Below are 18,398 nucleotides of genomic sequence, written 5' to 3'. Positions count from 1 at the left end.
ATTGTACACTGCCTGGCGGCACCTTCCCTGGGTTTGAAAGAGGATCTTCCTTCTCCGAGCCTCTGACTAAACTTGGGACCTTTAGTGTACAAAGCATGAGTTCTGCTATTAGAACAGGTATGAGTTGTCCTAAACAGATATACAGTGGTACCTCGGGTTACAGACACTTCAGGTTACAGACTCCACTAACCCAAAACAAAAAATTCCTTCCAGTAACACCTTAAAGACCAACTAAGTTAGTTCTAGGTATGAGCTTTCGTGTGCATGCACACTTCTTCAGATACTTCTCAGGTATCTGAAGAAGTGTGCATGCACACGAAAGCTCATACCTAGAACTAACTTAGTTGGTCTTTAAGGTGCTACTGGAAGGAACTTTTTGTTTTGACTATGGCAGACCAACACGGCTACCTATCTGTAACTCCACTAACCCAGAAATAGTACCTCGGGTTAAGAACTTTGCTTCAGGATGAGAACAGAAATTGTGTGGCAGCAGCAGGAGGCCCCATTAGCTAAAGTGGTACCTCAGGTTAAGAACAGTTTCAGGTTAAGAATAGACCTCCAGAACGAATTAGGTTCTTAACCCAAGGTACCACTGTACTATCTCTTAGGAAGTGGGGGCGCTGTCTAGATCCTAAGTCTTTACTTCAGTGGTGTCCAAACTTTTTTCAAAGAGGGCGTGGTTTGATGAAATGAAGGGCCGTGAGGGCTGACCAAAGGGCCAACCAAAGTTGTTTACCTTTTCTTTTTTAAGGATTGAAGTTGTAGAGATTTTTTGGTGGGATTTTACCCCAGGAAATAAACTGCTACAGAGGTCGGATTAAACCGACTGGCAGGCCGGATTAGACCCCTGAAATGGACTTTGGACATGCCTGCTTTACTTGGACTTCGCATGACTCTTTATTTGCAAGGAGGAAGAGAGAGAGAAACACACACCAGACAACACAGATGCACGTCCCAATTCTCAGGAAGATTTTTATGCAATTGATACAACAGCATGGAGGAGTAGGATGGGGGGGGTGGAATTGGTTTTTTTCTCTCCCGTGTGTGTGTGTGTGTGTGCATTTTGTTCCTTTTATTAAAAAATGAAAGAAAAAAAGGAGAAATCCAGCTACAGGAAGCTCTACCTTCTCTTCCCCCCACAGCCCCTTGCCACCCCACCCCCCAAAAACCCACCCTCCGTGACTTGACTCCCCCACAAGTTCAACCCCACAGCCTCGGCCATATTACACAAGACATATTACATATTTATAAATATAAACCCCACCCACATGGAGACAGGGGGACGGAGAGAAAGGGGGAGGCCCCACCCTCTTTTCGCATTTATGTTACAGCACATGAACCTGGGGTGGGGGGGGGAGAGGGAGGGGGGAGGGGAGGGCAGGGCAGGAGAGAAATGGAACAGGCTGTGGGGTGAGAGCCAAAAGGGGAGTGGGGCAGGGGGAGAAGAGGAGCTGCTAACTATACCCAGATCGTCTTGTCTAGACAGGGCCCCCGCTGTGGTCTTGCTGCCCAGGCAGATCAAGATTGCAGCTCACAAGAACAGTTTCACAATGGATACCAAATGCCGGCAGGGCTCGCCAACCAAACCAACAGCCATATTTTGTTAAAAAAAAAGAAAAACAGTAAGCCACACAAGGAGAGCGGTTGCCTAACTGGACCTTCCCGGGCTGGAAGGAGCCTCTTGCTTTTTGCCCTTCCCGCAAGCCACGTGTGTGTCGGAACGAGGGAGAACCCAACTGGCCTGTCCCTGGGCCTGTCAAATTCAACAATGAGGAGACGGCTAAGTCCCAGTCAACTGGACCCTGTTTTGCGTCCTGCCCATTTGCGGGCGCGAAAAATGCTCAGTCGTCGCCCTCCTCGTCGCCCTCCTCGCTGGAGTTGGAGTTGGCTGGCATCATGGGGTCGTCGTCGAGCAAGGAGAAGTCCCGCTCCGAGCTGGCGTAGCCCTGAGACAAGTCGTCCATCTCGTCTTCCTCGTCGTCCTCGTCCACGGCCTGTGGGTGGCCCAGGTGCAAGGCACCCGTGGCATAGCCGGGGTGGCCCAGGCCGGGGTGGAGCAGGGCTGCGGCAGCGGAGGACGAGGCGGCGGAGGCTGAGGCGGCAGCGGCGGCAGTCGAAAAGGGCATGTACTGTAAGGGAGAGCCGTGGGCCGTGCTGGCCTGGAAGTGGGCATGGTGCAAGGAGAGGGGCCCCGCGGCGCCCAGCTGGACCCGCCCGGCACCCATCAGAGCCATCATGTTGGAAAACTCCATGGGGGTCTGGCGGCCCCGCTTCTGGGCACTCTCGGCCCCAACTGGTCCGGGAAGGAGGCGGTTCATGGTGGGATCGGGCAGGAAGCTCTAGGGAGAAGGAAAAGAGAACACTGCGTTGCAGGGGGTCGGACTAGGAGGGCTTTTGCCTCCCTTCCAACTCCACAATTCTATGATTCTAACACTTGGAGGAGGGAAAAATCTAGTAGGCTATTCCCTTCCCTCCCATCTTTATTGCCTGCCTTAAACTGTGTTCATGCGTGCCATTTGTAGGGCATGTCTCTATACAGATCACCAGGGAGAATGCAAAACTTCTCTTTTTTGAAAAAAAAAAAATAGCATAAAGGAAAACTGTGAAGGGTGTGAGTTTTTTCAGCTGCCATTTTTAACAGCAAATAAAAATCAAGACTCTTATTACTGAACGGCTATAGAAAGAAACCAGAAGCCTTTTTTGCTAGCTATAATAGGACAGGAAATTCTGGATGCAAAGAGCCACGGCAAAGAGCGAGAGGGAACGCCTGCAGTTTAATCACCTTCTTGCCGTTAGCAGAGATGCTGGCTGCTTGCATCCGCTCCAGACCCATCAGGCAGGCTGGCTCTATCGGAACAGGCTTGGGAAAGCGAGGCCACCTGTGCTTCCGCCGCTCCTCCATGTACTGGCGAGAGGAAAAAAGAGATAAGAGTTAGTCGCTGTCCCGTGGAGCAAGGGTGGGCCGTGTGTCCCTGAACCCTAGAGATCCAGAAAAGGTTTGTTTCAGTTGTTTTGTACAAAATCAGGCTCTCCTCTACAGATTGCTATCAGAAAGAGGGCACTGTAATCTGTACCAGGATCCCCTATGCTGACGGGAAGCAGAGGCAGAGAGAGCACAAATTACTTGGATCAACAGGGAAATCTCAAGGAGTTCAAATCAATGAGCATTGAGACAGTCTTAACATCTCAACCTACCTAAAAAAGGTCACAGTGAGGATAAAATGGGAGCAAAGGAGAGAACAGCCACTTGTGCTACCCTGAGATTATTAGAAGATATAAATGATAATACAGTCATACCTTGGAAGCCAAATGCCTTGCGAGTTGAACGTTTTGGCTCCCGAACGCCACAAACCCAGAAGCGAATCCTCCGGTTTGCGAATGTTCTTTGGAAGCCAAACATCTGACGTGGCTTCTGACTGCGTGCAGGAAGCTCCTGCAGCCAATGGGAAGTCGTGCCTTGGTTATCCAACATTTTGGAAGTCAAATGGACTTCCAGAATGGATTCTGTTTAGCTTCCAAGGTACAACTGTAATAAGTGAGTAAATATCCCAGTCAAGGAAACCAGAAATGGACATGCCGAATGTTGACTTGGGGGCCTGGCACCCAAAGTTGGAATGAAAAGGTGTTGGAGAGGCTTAACATCCAAGGAGGCCTACCTAGGGCCATAGTTCAGCTGCAAAGCAAAAGGTGCCAGGTTCAATCCTCGGTATCCCCAGGTAGGCTGGGAGAAACTCCTGTCTGAAACCCTGGAGAGCTGTTGCCAGTCAGTGTAGACAAAGCTGAATGAGATGGAGCAGGGGTCTGGACTCAGTAAAAGGTGGGAGCTTGCTATGTTCCTGGAGTTCTTAGTACTAGCATTTGGGCACCTGATAGACAATTTCCCCCGGCTTTTAAGAACTGTTAACGAAAGCATTCTTTCATTGATGAAAATCCTCTTTGATTTTACCATGTATTCACAATTACCTGCTGTTGTTGAATTTGCATGCATTGTTGTTTTATGAATGGTCCTTTTTGTTTCTTACTACTGCCATGCCACTCTTGGGGACAGAAAACTATGTTGAGCGTGGAACAAATGGGAACATAGGAAGCTGCCTTTGACCAGGGACCACTGGGTTCCTCCAGTTCAGTACTGTTGATGTTGTTGTTGAGTCGTTTAATCGTGTCCAACTCTTCGTGACCCCATGGACCAGAGCACGCCAGGCACTCCAGTCTTCCACTGCCTCCCGCAATTTGGTCAGACTCATGTTTGTAGCTTCGAGAACACTGTCCAACCTTCTCATCCTCTGTCGTCCCCTTCTTCTTGTGCTCTCAATCTTTCCCAACATCAGGGTCTTTTCCAGGGAGCCTTCTCTTCTCATGAGGTGGCCAAAGTATTGGAGCCTCAGCTTCACGATCTGTCCTTCCAGTGAGCACTCAGGGCTAATTTCCTTAAGAATGGATGGGTTTGATCTTCTTGCAGTCCATGGGACTCTCAAGTCTCCTCCAGCACCATAATTCAAAAGCATCAATTCTTTGGTGATCAGCCTTCTTTATGGTCCAGCTCTCACTTCCATACATCACTACTGGGAAAACCATGGCTTTAACTTTACAGACTTTTGTTGGCAAGGTGATGTCTCTGCTTTTTAAGATGCTGTCTAGGTTTGCCATCGCCTTTCTCCCAAGGAGCAGTTCAGTACTATCCATACTAATTGGCAGCGGCTGCCCAGGAATTCAAGACAGGGGAGATCTCTACCTGGAAATGATGGGGACTGAACCTGTGACTTCTGTATGCAAGGCAGACGCCCTACTACTCAGCTAGGGGGCCCTCCCTTGTTCACTGGGGAAGGGAACGTGGAGGTCTGAAAAGCCCGGAATCAGGAGAGGAGGAGGTGGGTCTGCAAACACTCACCGCCAAGAAGCGAGGGTCGACAGCGTACTCTGGGTGGGCCTGCAGCCACACCTCAAGGTCAGCTCGTCGGGGGGCTGCATCACCCACCAAAAGTGTCCCGTCAGTCTTGTTCACCACCGGGATACGGGCCTCGAGGTCGATATCGGGGCCTCTTAGTGCCTCCAGACACTGCAGCTCCAGCTGAGACCCGAGAGAGATGGTAAGACGGGAAAGAAAAAGGGAGGGTGCCCCACCAAAACATTTCCCTCCACTCCCCATGCACTGGACAGCAGAGGCTCCCATCTCTTACCTCCACCATCTTCTTGCTGCTCTTCTTCTGAGTGAGAGCAGGGCGGTCACGCATCGTGCCGTTGGGGACCAGCTTGTGCTTCTGGAAGGTCAGCTTGATTCCCTCTTCCTAGGGACAGCACGAGAGGTTAGGCCAAAGAGGGGGAAATGCTGAATGGAGAATGAAACTGATGGACTATGCAGAATTAGATAAACTAACAGGAAGGATTTAAAACCTGCGGGACAAGAGATTCTCAGAAGACGGGAGTAAATTTATGGACTATTTGAAAAGTACTGTATTTTTCACTCTATAAGACGCACCAGACCACAGGATGCACCTAGTTTTTGGAGGAGGAAAAGAAGAAAAAAAATATTCTGAATCTCAGAAGCCAGAACCGCAAGAGGGATCGCTGTGCTGTGAAAGCAGCAATCCCACTTGCTGTTCTGGCTTCTGGGATAGCTGCGCAGCCTGCATTCACTCCATAAGACGCACACACATTTCCCCTTACTTTTTAGGTGGGAAAAAGTGAGTCTTACAGAGCAAAAAATACGGTAATTGTGATGAACAGATCACACTAGTAGGTTTGCAGGAAGTTTTGTAAGGTGAATTATTTGAAATATTGCAAAAAAGACAATGAGAATTATTAGTTAAGGATAATTAAAGGTAATATGAAATTAAGAAATGCATAATAAGTGATAAAGAACAGAAAATCATCAGAGGCGTTGACGGAAGTCCAAAACTATTGTATAAGATGAGAAGTTATGTTGTATGAACGTTGGAATTAATATGTTAAAAAATAAAAATGTATATATAAAAAAAGCATGGGGAAATGCTTTTGACCCAAGGGCGGCACTTACGTTGGGGGCAGGTATAGGACTAAATTTGGTTTAAGGAAAAGGGAGGCAGGCAAAGACAACCTCACAGCTTACTCTGCAGTAAGACTGTCTCCTCCATCCCTATCTCCTGGCCAACTGTGGGAAGGATCCTGATGCTTCTTATACTTTGCGACTGTAGTCTTACGGATGTGTTTCAACATAGCCTGTAAGCAACCTTGTAAGAATTGAGATCCCTGTATGAGACAGCTGTATATTCCTGCATTGCAGGAGGCTGGATTAGATGAGCCCCAGGGTCCCTTCCAACTCTTTAATTCTTTGATTACAGGAAGTACTTCCACCCACCACCCAAAATTCCCATCTATACTGAGCCTCAACAGAAAGCAAGGCTAGTTCTCCGTCGCTTCCTCCACTGATGCTTCCCTAAAATTGAGTACCTTTGAGCATTAGATCAGAGGGAATTGACACAGCTCCCCAAAAATATTAAGTATGAAGAAAACTGGCCACTTCAGTTTCGTATATTGTGAAATCAACCAAGAAAACCTCTCCTGCGTTTGACATTTCCGGACTGCAAAGGAGGGCTTGGCTACATCTTCAGCCTTGGCAAAACCCCTGGGAAGAGACTGATAACGGCTCCTTTTTCAAGTGGGAAAGCAAGGCCAAAATAGTATGAGGCCCAAGGCAGAGACCAGGGCAAAAGCAAAGCCTGCTTCCCTAAAGGAGCTTCCCCAACCTGGTGCCCTCCCAGATGCTGCTGAATAGCAACTCCCACCAGGTCAAGGAGAATGGGAGTTGTTGTAGACCAGTGCTTCCCAAACTTTGGTCTCCAGCTGTTGTTGGACTACAACTCCCATCATCCCTAGCTAACAAGACCAGTGGTCAAGGATGATGGGAATTGTAGTCCAAAAACAGCTGGAGACCAAAGTTTGGGAAACACTGCCGTAGACCAACTTCTGGAGAGCACTAGGTTGGCAAAGCATCTGTTTACTGTATTATAATTTTTATTTAAAAAATCTGATTTCAATATTTCACTTCTCTTTCATTCCACTGATCCTTAACCAAGAGGATTTTTTTTAAAAAAGGCGGTACAATGGAGGTGCCTCAGTGCAAAAAAGTGAAATTGCTTCATCCATCTCTGGACCAAAGCCTTGGCTCTGCTTCAGTATTAGCATGGCAAGTCATCACAGGCAAATCTCCCTGGCGTATGTTGCCAGACTGAACATCAGGGGGACGGACGTTGGCTGCTCTGCCACCCTCAGCCCAACTGGCACTCACATCTTTGATCTGCACAGTAAACTCCTTCTCTTGCCCACTGTGCCGGAGGCGGGTGAAGGAGGCGGCCCCTTCTTCTTGCGACGCCAGGGGGCAGATGTGGGGGATGGGAGAGCTGGTGTACTCCCCGTGCAGGCGGGGGAGGCCTTCTCCCTGCATGAGGCAGGATCCCACCTGGCCCTGCTGCGCTGTCGGCCATTTCCCAGAGAGCACGGCTTGACATACCAAGTCAATGCGATTGATGAGCACTCGGTCCTGGCAGAAGGAAGAGAACAAGAGGCCGTCAGGACTGACCACAGGCAGAGCACATCCTCCAGGGTCACTTTGGCACTCCTCCATCTGGAAACTGGGTCATCCCAAACCCCCTCCCTTCCCCTTTTAGGGACAGAAGCCCATTTAAATAATTATCTAGGGGATAAGGGTTCATCAATAAAGACCTGGTTATGTTTAGATTGATAGCGCATAGGGAAATGTTCCCTGATACCAAGATGAGGGATTCTATGGAATGCAGATAGAGAATTGATAAGAATAATGATCTGTTGTGACCTTGATGGAAGCGTACAATAGATGAGCCTTCTTGTGTTTTGGCTCATTTTCCTCTTTTTTCCCTTTCTTTTTTCTTTTTCTCCCCCCCCCCTTCCCCTCCTCCTTTCCTTTCCTTTTTCTTTTTTCTTCCCCATAATGGCTTATATTCTATGCCATGTACTTTGCTATTTTTTGTAGGTTTTTTTAGCTTTTTCCATTATTAAGGATTTTTCTTTTGTAATTTTGGTTGTTTATATTTATCTGTATTTGTTTAAAGCAAAATAAAAGTTTTTTTTTTTTTAAAAAAAGCCCATTTCTTATTACTGAGCTGTATTTTCTTATCGTGCCTTGTTGCTGATCTTCGCAAATTGCTCTGGGATCAGTCTGTGGATAATTATTTCTTACAGGAACTATGCAAACATCCGTTTCTTTCACAACCTTAGAGCAGCTTCTGGAGAACGGCAGATTATTAGGCACTGGCTGACTTGGGAGGGCTGTGTACAAGCTGTGCTGAAAGGAACCCAAATCTGCTTGGCAGGGGATAGAATTTGTGAAACTGGGGTGCCACCACTAAGAAGGTCCTCTCTCTCGTAACCAATTGCTGCATCTCAGACTCAGGTTCACTAAACAAAGGTTTTAAAAAGAGAGGTCTGCTGACTGGGGGTCCCCAATGGAATGCCAAACAAACATGGGCTTTAAGTGAAAACTAGGCTTTTGCTGCTACAAGCGGACACAGGGACAGTTTCCTGAAAAATGAGAAGACAACTGCAATGGCGTACAAATAAGCAGCACTCTTGTACAAGTCTGGCCACAAGAATTCATTCTACAGCAGTTACAACCCACAAATCTAAGACAATCAGCAATCTTTTCGCTCCTCTGAATCGCGCTCTCCAACTTTCTAATTTTAATAATATATTACTGAACTTAAGGACAATGAAGAATACCTCTTTAGTAAGCATGCATTCATCAACATCTTCATTCATTAGCTGTCTACATTGTTCAGTCCACCCTTATTCAATAGTTTAAGATTAAATGTAACTGCAGTGCCTAGCTGATTTCTTGCATTCCTCCAGGGCGCCAGAGTACTGGTTGCTATGGTTATTATCTTTAAACTGAGTCCCCTCTCCCCATGGGGAAGGGTTAGTGCAAGTTCACACAGTTATACTAAGATAAAAACTACCAAGAAAATGGAGTCTTTGAGAAAATGCAGCTTTTGAGTTTTCTCCTTCACATGGACAAGCTGGGACAGAGGCAAGTGTTCCTTTTAGTACCCTGACCCTAAGTCGTGTAGGACAAATGTGGGGAACCTTTAGCCTGCCAGATGTTGTTGAACTACACTCTCTGGGCCACTGGCCATGCTTCTTGGGGCTGATGGGAGTTGTAGTTTAGCAACATCTGGAGGACGAAAGGCCCCCCCCCCTCCTTAGCATAAGGTTTTAAAAAGACAAATGGCGGTGCTTTGAACTGGGAACCACTGAAAAAGATGTGCAAGCATTCAGTTAGATACTTTTCCACTGACTGGTCCACTTCCAATAGCCTAAGAAACGACACGGGAACAGCCAGGACCGGATAGTTCAGTTGGTTAGAGTGTGGTGCTGGTAACACCAAGGTTGCAGGTTCAATCCCCACGAGGGACAGCGGCATATTCTTGCATTTCAGGGGGTTGGACTAGCCTATGCTAGTTCCAACACCCCCTCACCCCCCCCCCGATTTCTTCAGCCAGGCAAGCGGGAAAACATTGCTAGAGTCCAAAGACACATTCCAGCCAGGGAAAAGACACTTAAAAGAGGATGTGAGCTGGGGAAGAGTCCCCACGGGCCAGAGAAGAGGGGGCTGGAGTGCTGTACAGCTTGGCTCTTCGGCCTGAGATTCCCTCATCCGTGCCCTGGAGCCCTGGTGATCCAATTCAGGATGCACTTAGATGGAGCTTGTCCCCCACTCCAGCACAACTTAAAGGTAAAGGTAAAGGGACCCCTAACCATTAGGGTCCAGTCGTGGCCGACTCTGGGGTTGTGGTGCTCATCTCGCTTTATTGGCCGAGGGAACCGGCATACAGCTTCCGGGTCATGTGGCCAGCATGACTAGGCTGCTTCTGGCGAACCAGAGCAGCGCATGGAAACGCCGTTTACCTTCCCGCCGGAGCGGTACCTATTTATCTACTTGCACTTTGAGGTGCTTTTGAACTGCTAGGTTGGCAGGAGTAGGGACTGAGCAACGGGAGCTCACCCCGTCGCAGGGATTTGAACCGCCAACCTTCTGATCGGCAAATCCTAGGCTCTGTGGTTTAACCCACAGCGACACTCCAGCACAACTTACAGAGCCACAAACCACCTCCCTCTGCTCAGCCTGTTACCTTTGGCCACTCATGGGCCCGCTGGCGCTCCTGCAACAGCAGGTCAGAGGCGCTGGGCTGTGGGGAGTTGCCCTCGTGGGAGGTGGGCAGAGAGAGAAGCGACGACTCTTCCTCCTCAAACAGCTTCCCGCCGCAAGAGGCCTCTTCGCCTGGCAGGGAAGAAGACCGGGGGGAGGGGGAGAAAGAGCCTGAGAGGTGCCGCCGTGGAGAAACACATAATGAAAACAGGCAGAGATGTCAACCTACACAAAGCCTGGTTGAGGGGCTTTTTTTGTGCTGCCTGAAGATGGGAACGCTCTTTACCTAGAGGAGACAGTGCAATAGCTGGAATGAAAAAGCATGGGGCCACCCCCTAGCAAGGCATGCCATTTTAGGGGGATAAACATTAACCTTTGCACATTTCCTCAGTGAGTGGTCTTTCAAATATGTTTTGGGGTGTGGGGAATTCAAATCTATTATTTTTGTGACTGGACAACGTTTAGCTTGGTATGCCTGCATTTGATGAAGAAGCACATAAAACTGCTTTTGGAAAACCAAAGAATGTTAATTTGACCTTCTGAAGAACTCAGGTGATAATAAAAATAATTTAAATATTGTAACTGCAAGTACTTGGCAATCATTTGTAATGATTCACACACGTCTTACTTGCCAAGCAAAACTAAATTATCTTCATTTAACCAAAATATATTTTGAATACCCAAGTTGTGTTTCCCAATTTTTAGCACCCCTCGTTTTGGAGATTTGAGAGTAGGAAAATCCGACACGCCGTAACGCCCCAGGAAGGACGCATGCAGGGCGACTGTGGCGTGCAATCGTTTCTGAAAGGGCATGGGTCTGAGTGCAAATAAGAAGCCACTTTTGCTGGTCTGTTCCTAAACAGGACACCACTGGGGACCCTTCTGTACACCCATCTTGATTTCCACAATGGAAGAACAGGTGGGGATTCACATCTTCCAGTGGAGAGGTCAGAGGATAAAGGGGGGGGGGGCAGAAAACCCCTTGGGAAAATTCCTCACCGTCACTATCATCTGAGCACCCCGAAGTAGAAGAGCAAGACGAAGAAGCGGAGATCTTGCTGAGGTCCAGCTCCGAGTCCGAGTCGTCCACCGATTCAACTTTAATGGGGAGGGCTGTGGGCTGTTGTCGCGGAGTGGGGAGCTCATGCAAGGGTGGCGGCAAGAGCAGGGGGGCAGGAGGAGCGGCCGCTGTCACCACGGCAGCCCCGGAAAGAGGCAGCCCCAAAGGCTGTGGCGGGGGAGGCGGCGGGGGTGGCGGCGGCAGCGTCCCTGTGCTCCCCGCCCGACTGTGCATGTGGTTGAGTCGAGCGGCCAAGAAGGAGAAGTCTGGATCCTGCATGATGGTGGCGTCGGTCTGGCTGAGGCCGTGGCGGGCTACGCCACGCAGCAACTCTCCGTCGTGGCGCCCGCATTGCCACCAGGGAGGCATCTCGGGGCCTGGGGGCTGGCAGAGGGCGAGGCGCTCTTCCAAGAGCGGGTGGCACAGGACTTGCTCCCGCAGGCGCCGCAGGAGGTCAATGCGGTACAGGGTGCGAGAGGCCCTCTCCTCCGTGATGGGCTCAATGAACAGTGTCGGGTCTGGAGACTCTGGGAGGGAGAAGGGGGAAGGATGTATTACTTAACAGGAGGGAGGCACATGGACAGATGCTCCCTCCAGTTCATGCTAAAGTAGGGATTACATTACTTCATTTTATTGTATTTTATGTATGGCATACATATGCTAAAAAACCAATGGAATTGAGATTTAACCTTTTCGTTTTATCCACCTCGCAATTCAAGACATTGGCATTTACTGCTGTATTTTCTTCTCTAAATACAGTGGTACTTTGGTTTCCGAATAGCTTGGCTCCGGACAAATCGGCTCCCGAACGTCGCAAACCTGGACGTGTTCTGGTTTGTGAACTTTTTTGGAAACCGAACGTCTGTTCCAGCTGTTGGCATTGTTTCTGGGGCCAATCAGAAACCGTGCCTTGGTTTGCAGACGTTTTGAAAGTCAAACGGACTTCCAGAATGGATTGAGTTTGGGAACCAAGGTACCACTGTAGGTGAAAACTCAAAAAGTGAAAGGAGAAAAGGAGGGGTGGCCAGCTGAGTCCAGAGAGTAGCATGCCAGAAGGGCCTGCAGCTCAGCAGGAGAGCATCTGCCTCGCATGCAGAAGGGACCAGGTTCAATCCCAGGCTTCTCCAGGTAGGGCTGGTGTTTCCCCTGCCTTAAATCCTAGGGAGCCAGGCCACTGAGTACCAAAAATACTGATCTGACTTGGTGTAAGACAGTTTCCAATGTTGCTATGGAAGCGCTGGTTGGGGATGGAGGTGGGTAGGCAACACAAACTGGCAAGGACTATGATTTGAAGGAGCTGGAAGGAAGAAGAGACTATACCCATGGCTGTTCTCCCGCTCACCATCCACAGAAACAACTGCACATTCCTGTAGGCCAAGAGATGGCAAGGAAGGCAGATCGAACTCTGATTGGACCAGCCACTCTATAGTTTATATCTCAACCTTGTGCCCTCTGGAACTCCAACTCCCATCAGCCTTGGCCAGCCTGGTCAATGGCCAGGAGTGCTGGGAATTGTAGCCCAGCGCCATCTGGTTGCGGAGGGACACTTCCCACCCACCGGGGCCCCCGGTACTAACCATCGCTCGCTGCAGGAGGCAGCCGGCACACTTGCCGGCACATGGCCACGAAGCCGTGGAAATACTTGGCGAGGCTCTCATCCGTCTTCTTCTCCAGCCGGGCCATGGCCCGGAAGCGGCCCCAGTGGAAGCGCATGGTGTCTGGGTCGTACTCCACCCCGAACGTGGAGACGACGCGGTAGAAGTCAGATTGCTCTCGGCGTGTCCACCTTTGGAGGAGAGGCAGGGTAGGGGAAGAGCAAACCCGTTAGATGTCTCCGTAGGAAAACCTCCAACCAAACCGATCCCAAGTCTCCACCCCCCTCCTAAGCCACTGGCTGGCTGATGCAGGGGCGGCGCTAAGCAACTACTTCCTGGTTCACAAATCAGGAAGATCAGCCCACACTGGCAGGTACCAGGGACAAGTGTCCCCCCCCCCAAAAAAAAATTCACATTGGTGATCCCACACTTTTAGAATTCCCATCCTGTGAGTTCCATTCTGCCCCCATGCTCTCCCCATTTTGACAAAGGGCACTGAAAATGTCTCTCTCTTCTAGTATTTTTACTGAATATTCTTTTTATGAATAATCCCTACTGGTTTTCAACAGTTCATCCTGGAGCATGCTTGAGGGTTTTTGAAAAATAAAAATAACAATGGGTGGATATGGTATTTTAAAAACATTTTTATTGTTTTATGTCTTTTTTCTTGTTGCCTTGGAAAGATTGGCACCCTAAAAAGTGGAATAGAAAGTAAAGGGTTATAGCCAAGGTTAATCCTACTGAGAGTTGACCCATTAAAATGAATGGCTGTTCAGTAGGTCTACTCACAAGTAGGGTTTCCCTGGGCAAGAATATAACCCAAAGGTATACTGTCTAATTCAGATTTTAATTTTTTTTACTTATATGCAAATCCATCCAATCAACCAACCAACCGACTCTCTAGCGGGGTAACCCCAAACGTGATAATTCAGAAGCAAGTCCCAACCAACTCAATGGAACCTACTCCTTAGTATATGTGTTTAGCACTGAACCTTAAGATTTACTTAATTGGGTGTGACAGTCCTACTAAACAGAATGTCCCCATCGTCTTCATGAAGTAACGCTGATCCTGTTTCAGGGGCCCTGAGCATTTCTGGCTCCGGAACTGGGGGTCACCTCAGCCCAGGCTACTGTGAAGACGTGCCCCTCAGTGGCCTCACAGCCAAGCCCAGAGCTTTTACCTCTGTTGCTTCTCTCGCCGCACCATCTCCTTCAGCTTGAATGCGGCCTCACAGCGCCGCCGCCGCCGGTCCCCTCGTTCCGCCGCCTCCATCTTGAGCTGCTCGCGTTTGTAGCTCCGCTGGAAGGCGGTGATCAGTCTTCGCAAGCGAGCCGTGATGGCCGAGGCTGGGGGCCAGAACAGGTTCCCCGGCTGACCTGAAGGGAAGGCGCAAGCTGCGTCACGGCGATTCCTGTCCCCCTTGGCACCACAGCCGACACACAGCTAGTACCCCACCTACCCCCCCAAAAAAGCATTGTTTCCATCGCCTCCTTTGACAAGCACTTTCAGCCAGCAAGTATTTACCTTCTTCACCGTCTACCACAGAGATTTCCTCATCCATCATCATCAGTGGGTCACCCTGCGGCAGAGAGACTGGTGTCAGAAATAAGGGCAATTATTCTGACTAGATACTCCAACCATAGAGGGGCCACACCCAGAACATACCACCAAAATGAAAAAGAGACCCCCCTCCCCTAAAAATATATATTCCTTTTTTAAAATCAAGCTCCTAATACAAATTCTGGGTGGCCTTCCATCAACAGGCAAAATCTGTTGCATTTTAATGTCTGACCTACTGGGCTGATTTGTTTGGTATGTGCTATTCTGCATTCGAACCAGTATTTCCAATTTAATTTTGCTGCCATTTTTACCTACTCTTATCTGATTTTGTTGTCATATTGCTTACTTGTTTGTAATGTTTTAAATTTTTATTCTGGATTTTATTGCCATTAGGTGCATTGGGTGTATAATACATGTAACCAATAACTTAATATTAGCTTAATATCTATAAAATATACATGGGGGGGGCAACAGATTACTTTTTTTAAGTCTGTGGGCACATCAAGATTTTTGAACACCAACACCACTGGTCATTCCTCTCCTCCCTGAAGGAGAAGAAAGTGAACCCAGAAATGCACTTGTTAATTTGAGCCTTGAAAAGCACATAGAGCTGAACGAGGAAGTGGGGCAGAGTGTCACTCTTCCCACATCCCCTCTAGGAGAAATAGGCAGCCATCACCAGTTTAAGACTAACGGGGCTGTAGAGCTCAGAGCCTTTGCGAGAAGCTGGGAACCAGGTGAAGGGAGTGAGATGGAGCAACGTTTGTGGCTCCCGTACTGTGCTGGCTCAGGATCTCACCTCATCATCCGGCTCCTTGGCGGGGCCTCCCACTGGTTTGTACTCCGGGTCCTCGCAGTCCTTGTCGAAATCAACCCTGCCAGCAAAGAGGGGAGAGAACTAGTTCGTCATTTCCGCTGCAATCTCAGCTCTCCTCCAATCCCCTTCACACAGACACACCTCAGGTCTTCCTGCGAGAAGCAAGCTGAACTCACTGACACCCGGTGCCTCGGTATTAGCATGGCAAGTCATCATAGGTGTGTGCTTCTTCAGGCCCACCCCTCCCCACACCAGCTACTCACCCCTCTCCCACATCCAGGCGATGCTCGGCAGCGATGGCCTTTTCGTCAGGGCGACCAGCCTTCTCCAGGAAGCAGAGCGCAGGATCCGCTCGCATGGTGTTGTACTTCTCGTAGCCTGAAAGGGGTGCCAGAGGAATGAGAGATTTCGGGGTTTGACTGCACCCAGTCTCAGATTCAATACTGTCATCTTTATTTAATCATATTAAATAAAGTGTATAAGACTAGGCTTTTTTCCTAAAAAATAATGTCAAAAATTAGGGGGCGTCTTATACATGGGGGCATCTCATAGACAGAAAAATACAGTACTTGAAACGTGCAATTATTTTGATGGATCGTCTCCAAGTATCACTAATGTTGAGAGTTACCCGTATGATCATAGAATCGAGGAATTGGAAGGGAACCAAACGTACAACTCCCTACCCAACCTATTGGTTCTCGTTGTATAGCACTTGCTCATCACTACATAAACATTGAATTACTTTCCCTTGGTGTAATAGGGTTCATATTTTGTAAACTTATCTTGTTTAACCGTCATGTCTATGTTATGAATAGTTCCAGTCGCTACCTTCCATGTGTTCACATACCTGTGGTTTGTTTATTTCAGTGTTATTTTATGTCTCTGATTGACAGTGATATATCATTGCATATGAACTACGTCACCAGATCCTGTTTGGTTTTGCAGAATCTTGCATAACCTATTCTTTTTTGAAAATTAATAAAAATGAAAAACAAATGCCACACGCCAACTTTGAAAGGAAGGACGTGGCCTATAGAATTTTAATGGAGGGGGCGAGACTGCTGGGAATTAACCTGCTATCAGGCAAGACACTGAACAGGAAGGGCTGTAGCAGAACTGTAGAGCATAATCCTAACCTGAACATCTAAATAAACGAGGGCTATAGTTTAGTGGTAGAGCATCTGTTCAATTTCTGCCATCTCCAGGTAGGGCTGAGCGCTGCTCATAACAGGATGTGACCTCAGATTCCTTCCCCAGAATGGTACTGCAGCAGCACCTACCATGTTTGAAGACCCCAAGGAGCAAAGACTTGTCAGCTTCTGTATCCCACCAGGCTGTGGGGACCTCTGCTTGGTCCACCAGTGGGAACCACATGTCGATTTCACTGCAGGATTGAACAACATTTGGGAAGGGGGTGCAGCAAAGGCAGGAGGGTAGAGGAAGAGAAAAAACACGAGAGAGAGAAAACAAAGTGTCAGAGGCAGCCGAGTTCACGGAAGTGTAATGTCTATGGGAACAGATACAATTAGAAGTTCATAGAGAACAGGACATGGGGTGGATGTGAACATAAAAGCATTGGCTTTAAGAGGGATGTGACATTTTGTTTTTACAGGTAAATTCATGGAGGGTAAGGCTATCACTAGCTACCACAATGGGAATCACAAGAAGAGAGAGTGTTTTTGCACTGTTTGTTGCTTGTAGGCATCCCATGGTTGGTGACTGGGAGAATGAGATGCTGTACTAGATGGCCATGGGTTCAAGCCTCAAGTTGGGCAAAAGATTCCTGCATTGCAGGGGGTTGGACTAGATGACCCTTGGGTTCCCTCTTCCAGCTCTACAATTCTATTTTTCTTCTTATCTGCTTACAATCCTATCTGTAAACAAGGATGCTAGGAAGCCACAGCTCTCATTTCAGGGATGAGTTTCAGCTATGAAACTCACTAGGGGATCATCTTTCAGCCTGGCCTGCCTCACAGAGCTGTTGTATGAGGATAAGCACAGTTGCGGAAGACACATGCAGGCTACTCTAAAAGCTGCTTAAGAGGAAAGGCAGGGTTTTTTTAAAAAAAAAAAACCACACACGCACAGTCCAATGCAACTTATAAGTAAATGAAATATTACCTGGAAATAGTGCCTGCCAAAACTTTCTCGGCTTGGTCCCCAATCACCTCCTGGCGCAGGTAATACAGCATACGGACACGTAGGAGAACTCTGGGGAAAGAACAAGGACTTTAAGTGGGGAAAGATGGAGGAAAGTACTGTGCACCCTTTGCTAGCTATACCTGACAATATCAAAGACTCTGCCCTTGTTCTCTCTCTCCTAGGGAACTGGAAGAGGACAGTGATAATCTTTTTGTTGTTGTTCCAGTCTGAACACATATGGATTGCAGTCTGGTGGCAGGGAGGAGGAATACACATGCTAAAGATTGGAGAAAAAGCGTAAGCTATCTCATTTGAGGTTTTTCTTTCTGCAGGCAGAAAAAAAAAATCAGAAGAGAAAGGGCAATGGGGACAGCACTACCACTAATGCACATTACATTTATGCATCGTCTTCCTCAGAAAAAAAAAGTCTGAAAGTGCCTAGCAGAGCCATAAAAGTATACCAAACTCACATTCAAAAATGAAAGCAAGGAAGAAATACAATATAGCGGAACTATTTACTAAAAGCGCTCATCAAACCAATGCTATAAAAAGGGCAAATCCTACACACACCTGATTAAAAGATGGACACTGCAAACAGGGTGGAAATTAACCACCAAATGTCTGGGGAAACAGGAATGTCTTAGGCTGTCACCTAAAAGCTGATTGCGAAGGCACCATGTGCATTTTCCCTAGAGGGGAGCAACCCTTGAGCAATCATGTCATGTTACCACTCCAACTTAAATCTACAGTTGTACCTTGGATCCTGAACGCCCTGGAACCCAGACGTTTTGGCTGCCGAACACCGCAAACCCAGAAGTGAGTGTTCTGGTTTGCAAACGTTCTTTTGGAAGCCGGATGTCCAACGGGGCTTCTGTGGCTTCTGATTGGCTGCAGGAGCTTCCTGCAGCCAATCAGAAGCTGGATTTGGTTTTCAAACGTTTTGGAAGTCGAACGGACTTCTGGAACGGATTCCATTCGATTTCCAAGGTACGACTGTATGCAATTGTGTTTTTTGGGATGGACGGCAGCCGGCCACGTTCTGAGAAACCAAGCAGTTCGCAAAGCTA

General features: G+C 48.2%; 1 protein-coding gene across 4 annotated transcripts in view; it reads right to left on the bottom strand.

Moving 5' to 3' along the window:
* Nucleotides 1–946: 946 nt before the first annotated feature.
* Nucleotides 947–18,398, bottom strand: part of CHD8 (chromodomain helicase DNA binding protein 8) — a 63,648-nt gene continuing 46,196 nt past the window's right edge. For all 4 annotated transcript variants that reach the window (XM_081835362.1, XM_081835365.1, XM_081835363.1 and 1 more), the window contains 14 exons: nt 17,311–17,400; nt 16,470–16,573; nt 15,453–15,567; nt 15,172–15,247; nt 14,337–14,391; nt 13,993–14,188; nt 12,794–13,002; nt 11,156–11,743; nt 10,140–10,288; nt 7,265–7,516; nt 5,178–5,285; nt 4,889–5,068; nt 2,783–2,905; nt 947–2,339 (listed from right to left, as the gene is read on the bottom strand). In XM_081835362.1, the coding sequence (XP_081691488.1) occupies nt 1,842–2,339; nt 2,783–2,905; nt 4,889–5,068; nt 5,178–5,285; nt 7,265–7,516; nt 10,140–10,288; nt 11,156–11,743; nt 12,794–13,002; nt 13,993–14,188; nt 14,337–14,391; nt 15,172–15,247; nt 15,453–15,567; nt 16,470–16,573; nt 17,311–17,400 (2,743 nt within the window). In that variant the 3' untranslated portion in view covers nt 947–1,841. The remainder of the gene's footprint in view (nt 2,340–2,782; nt 2,906–4,888; nt 5,069–5,177; nt 5,286–7,264; nt 7,517–10,139; nt 10,289–11,155; nt 11,744–12,793; nt 13,003–13,992; nt 14,189–14,336; nt 14,392–15,171; nt 15,248–15,452; nt 15,568–16,469; nt 16,574–17,310; nt 17,401–18,398) is intronic.

The sequence above is a fragment of the Podarcis erhardii genome (genome assembly GCF_964252035.2).
Source record: "Podarcis erhardii genome assembly, chromosome: 13".
NCBI lineage: Eukaryota > Metazoa > Chordata > Lepidosauria > Squamata > Lacertidae > Podarcis > Podarcis erhardii.
The sequence above is the reverse complement of the archived record's forward strand: the minus strand, read 5'-3'. Positions and strand labels throughout refer to the sequence as shown.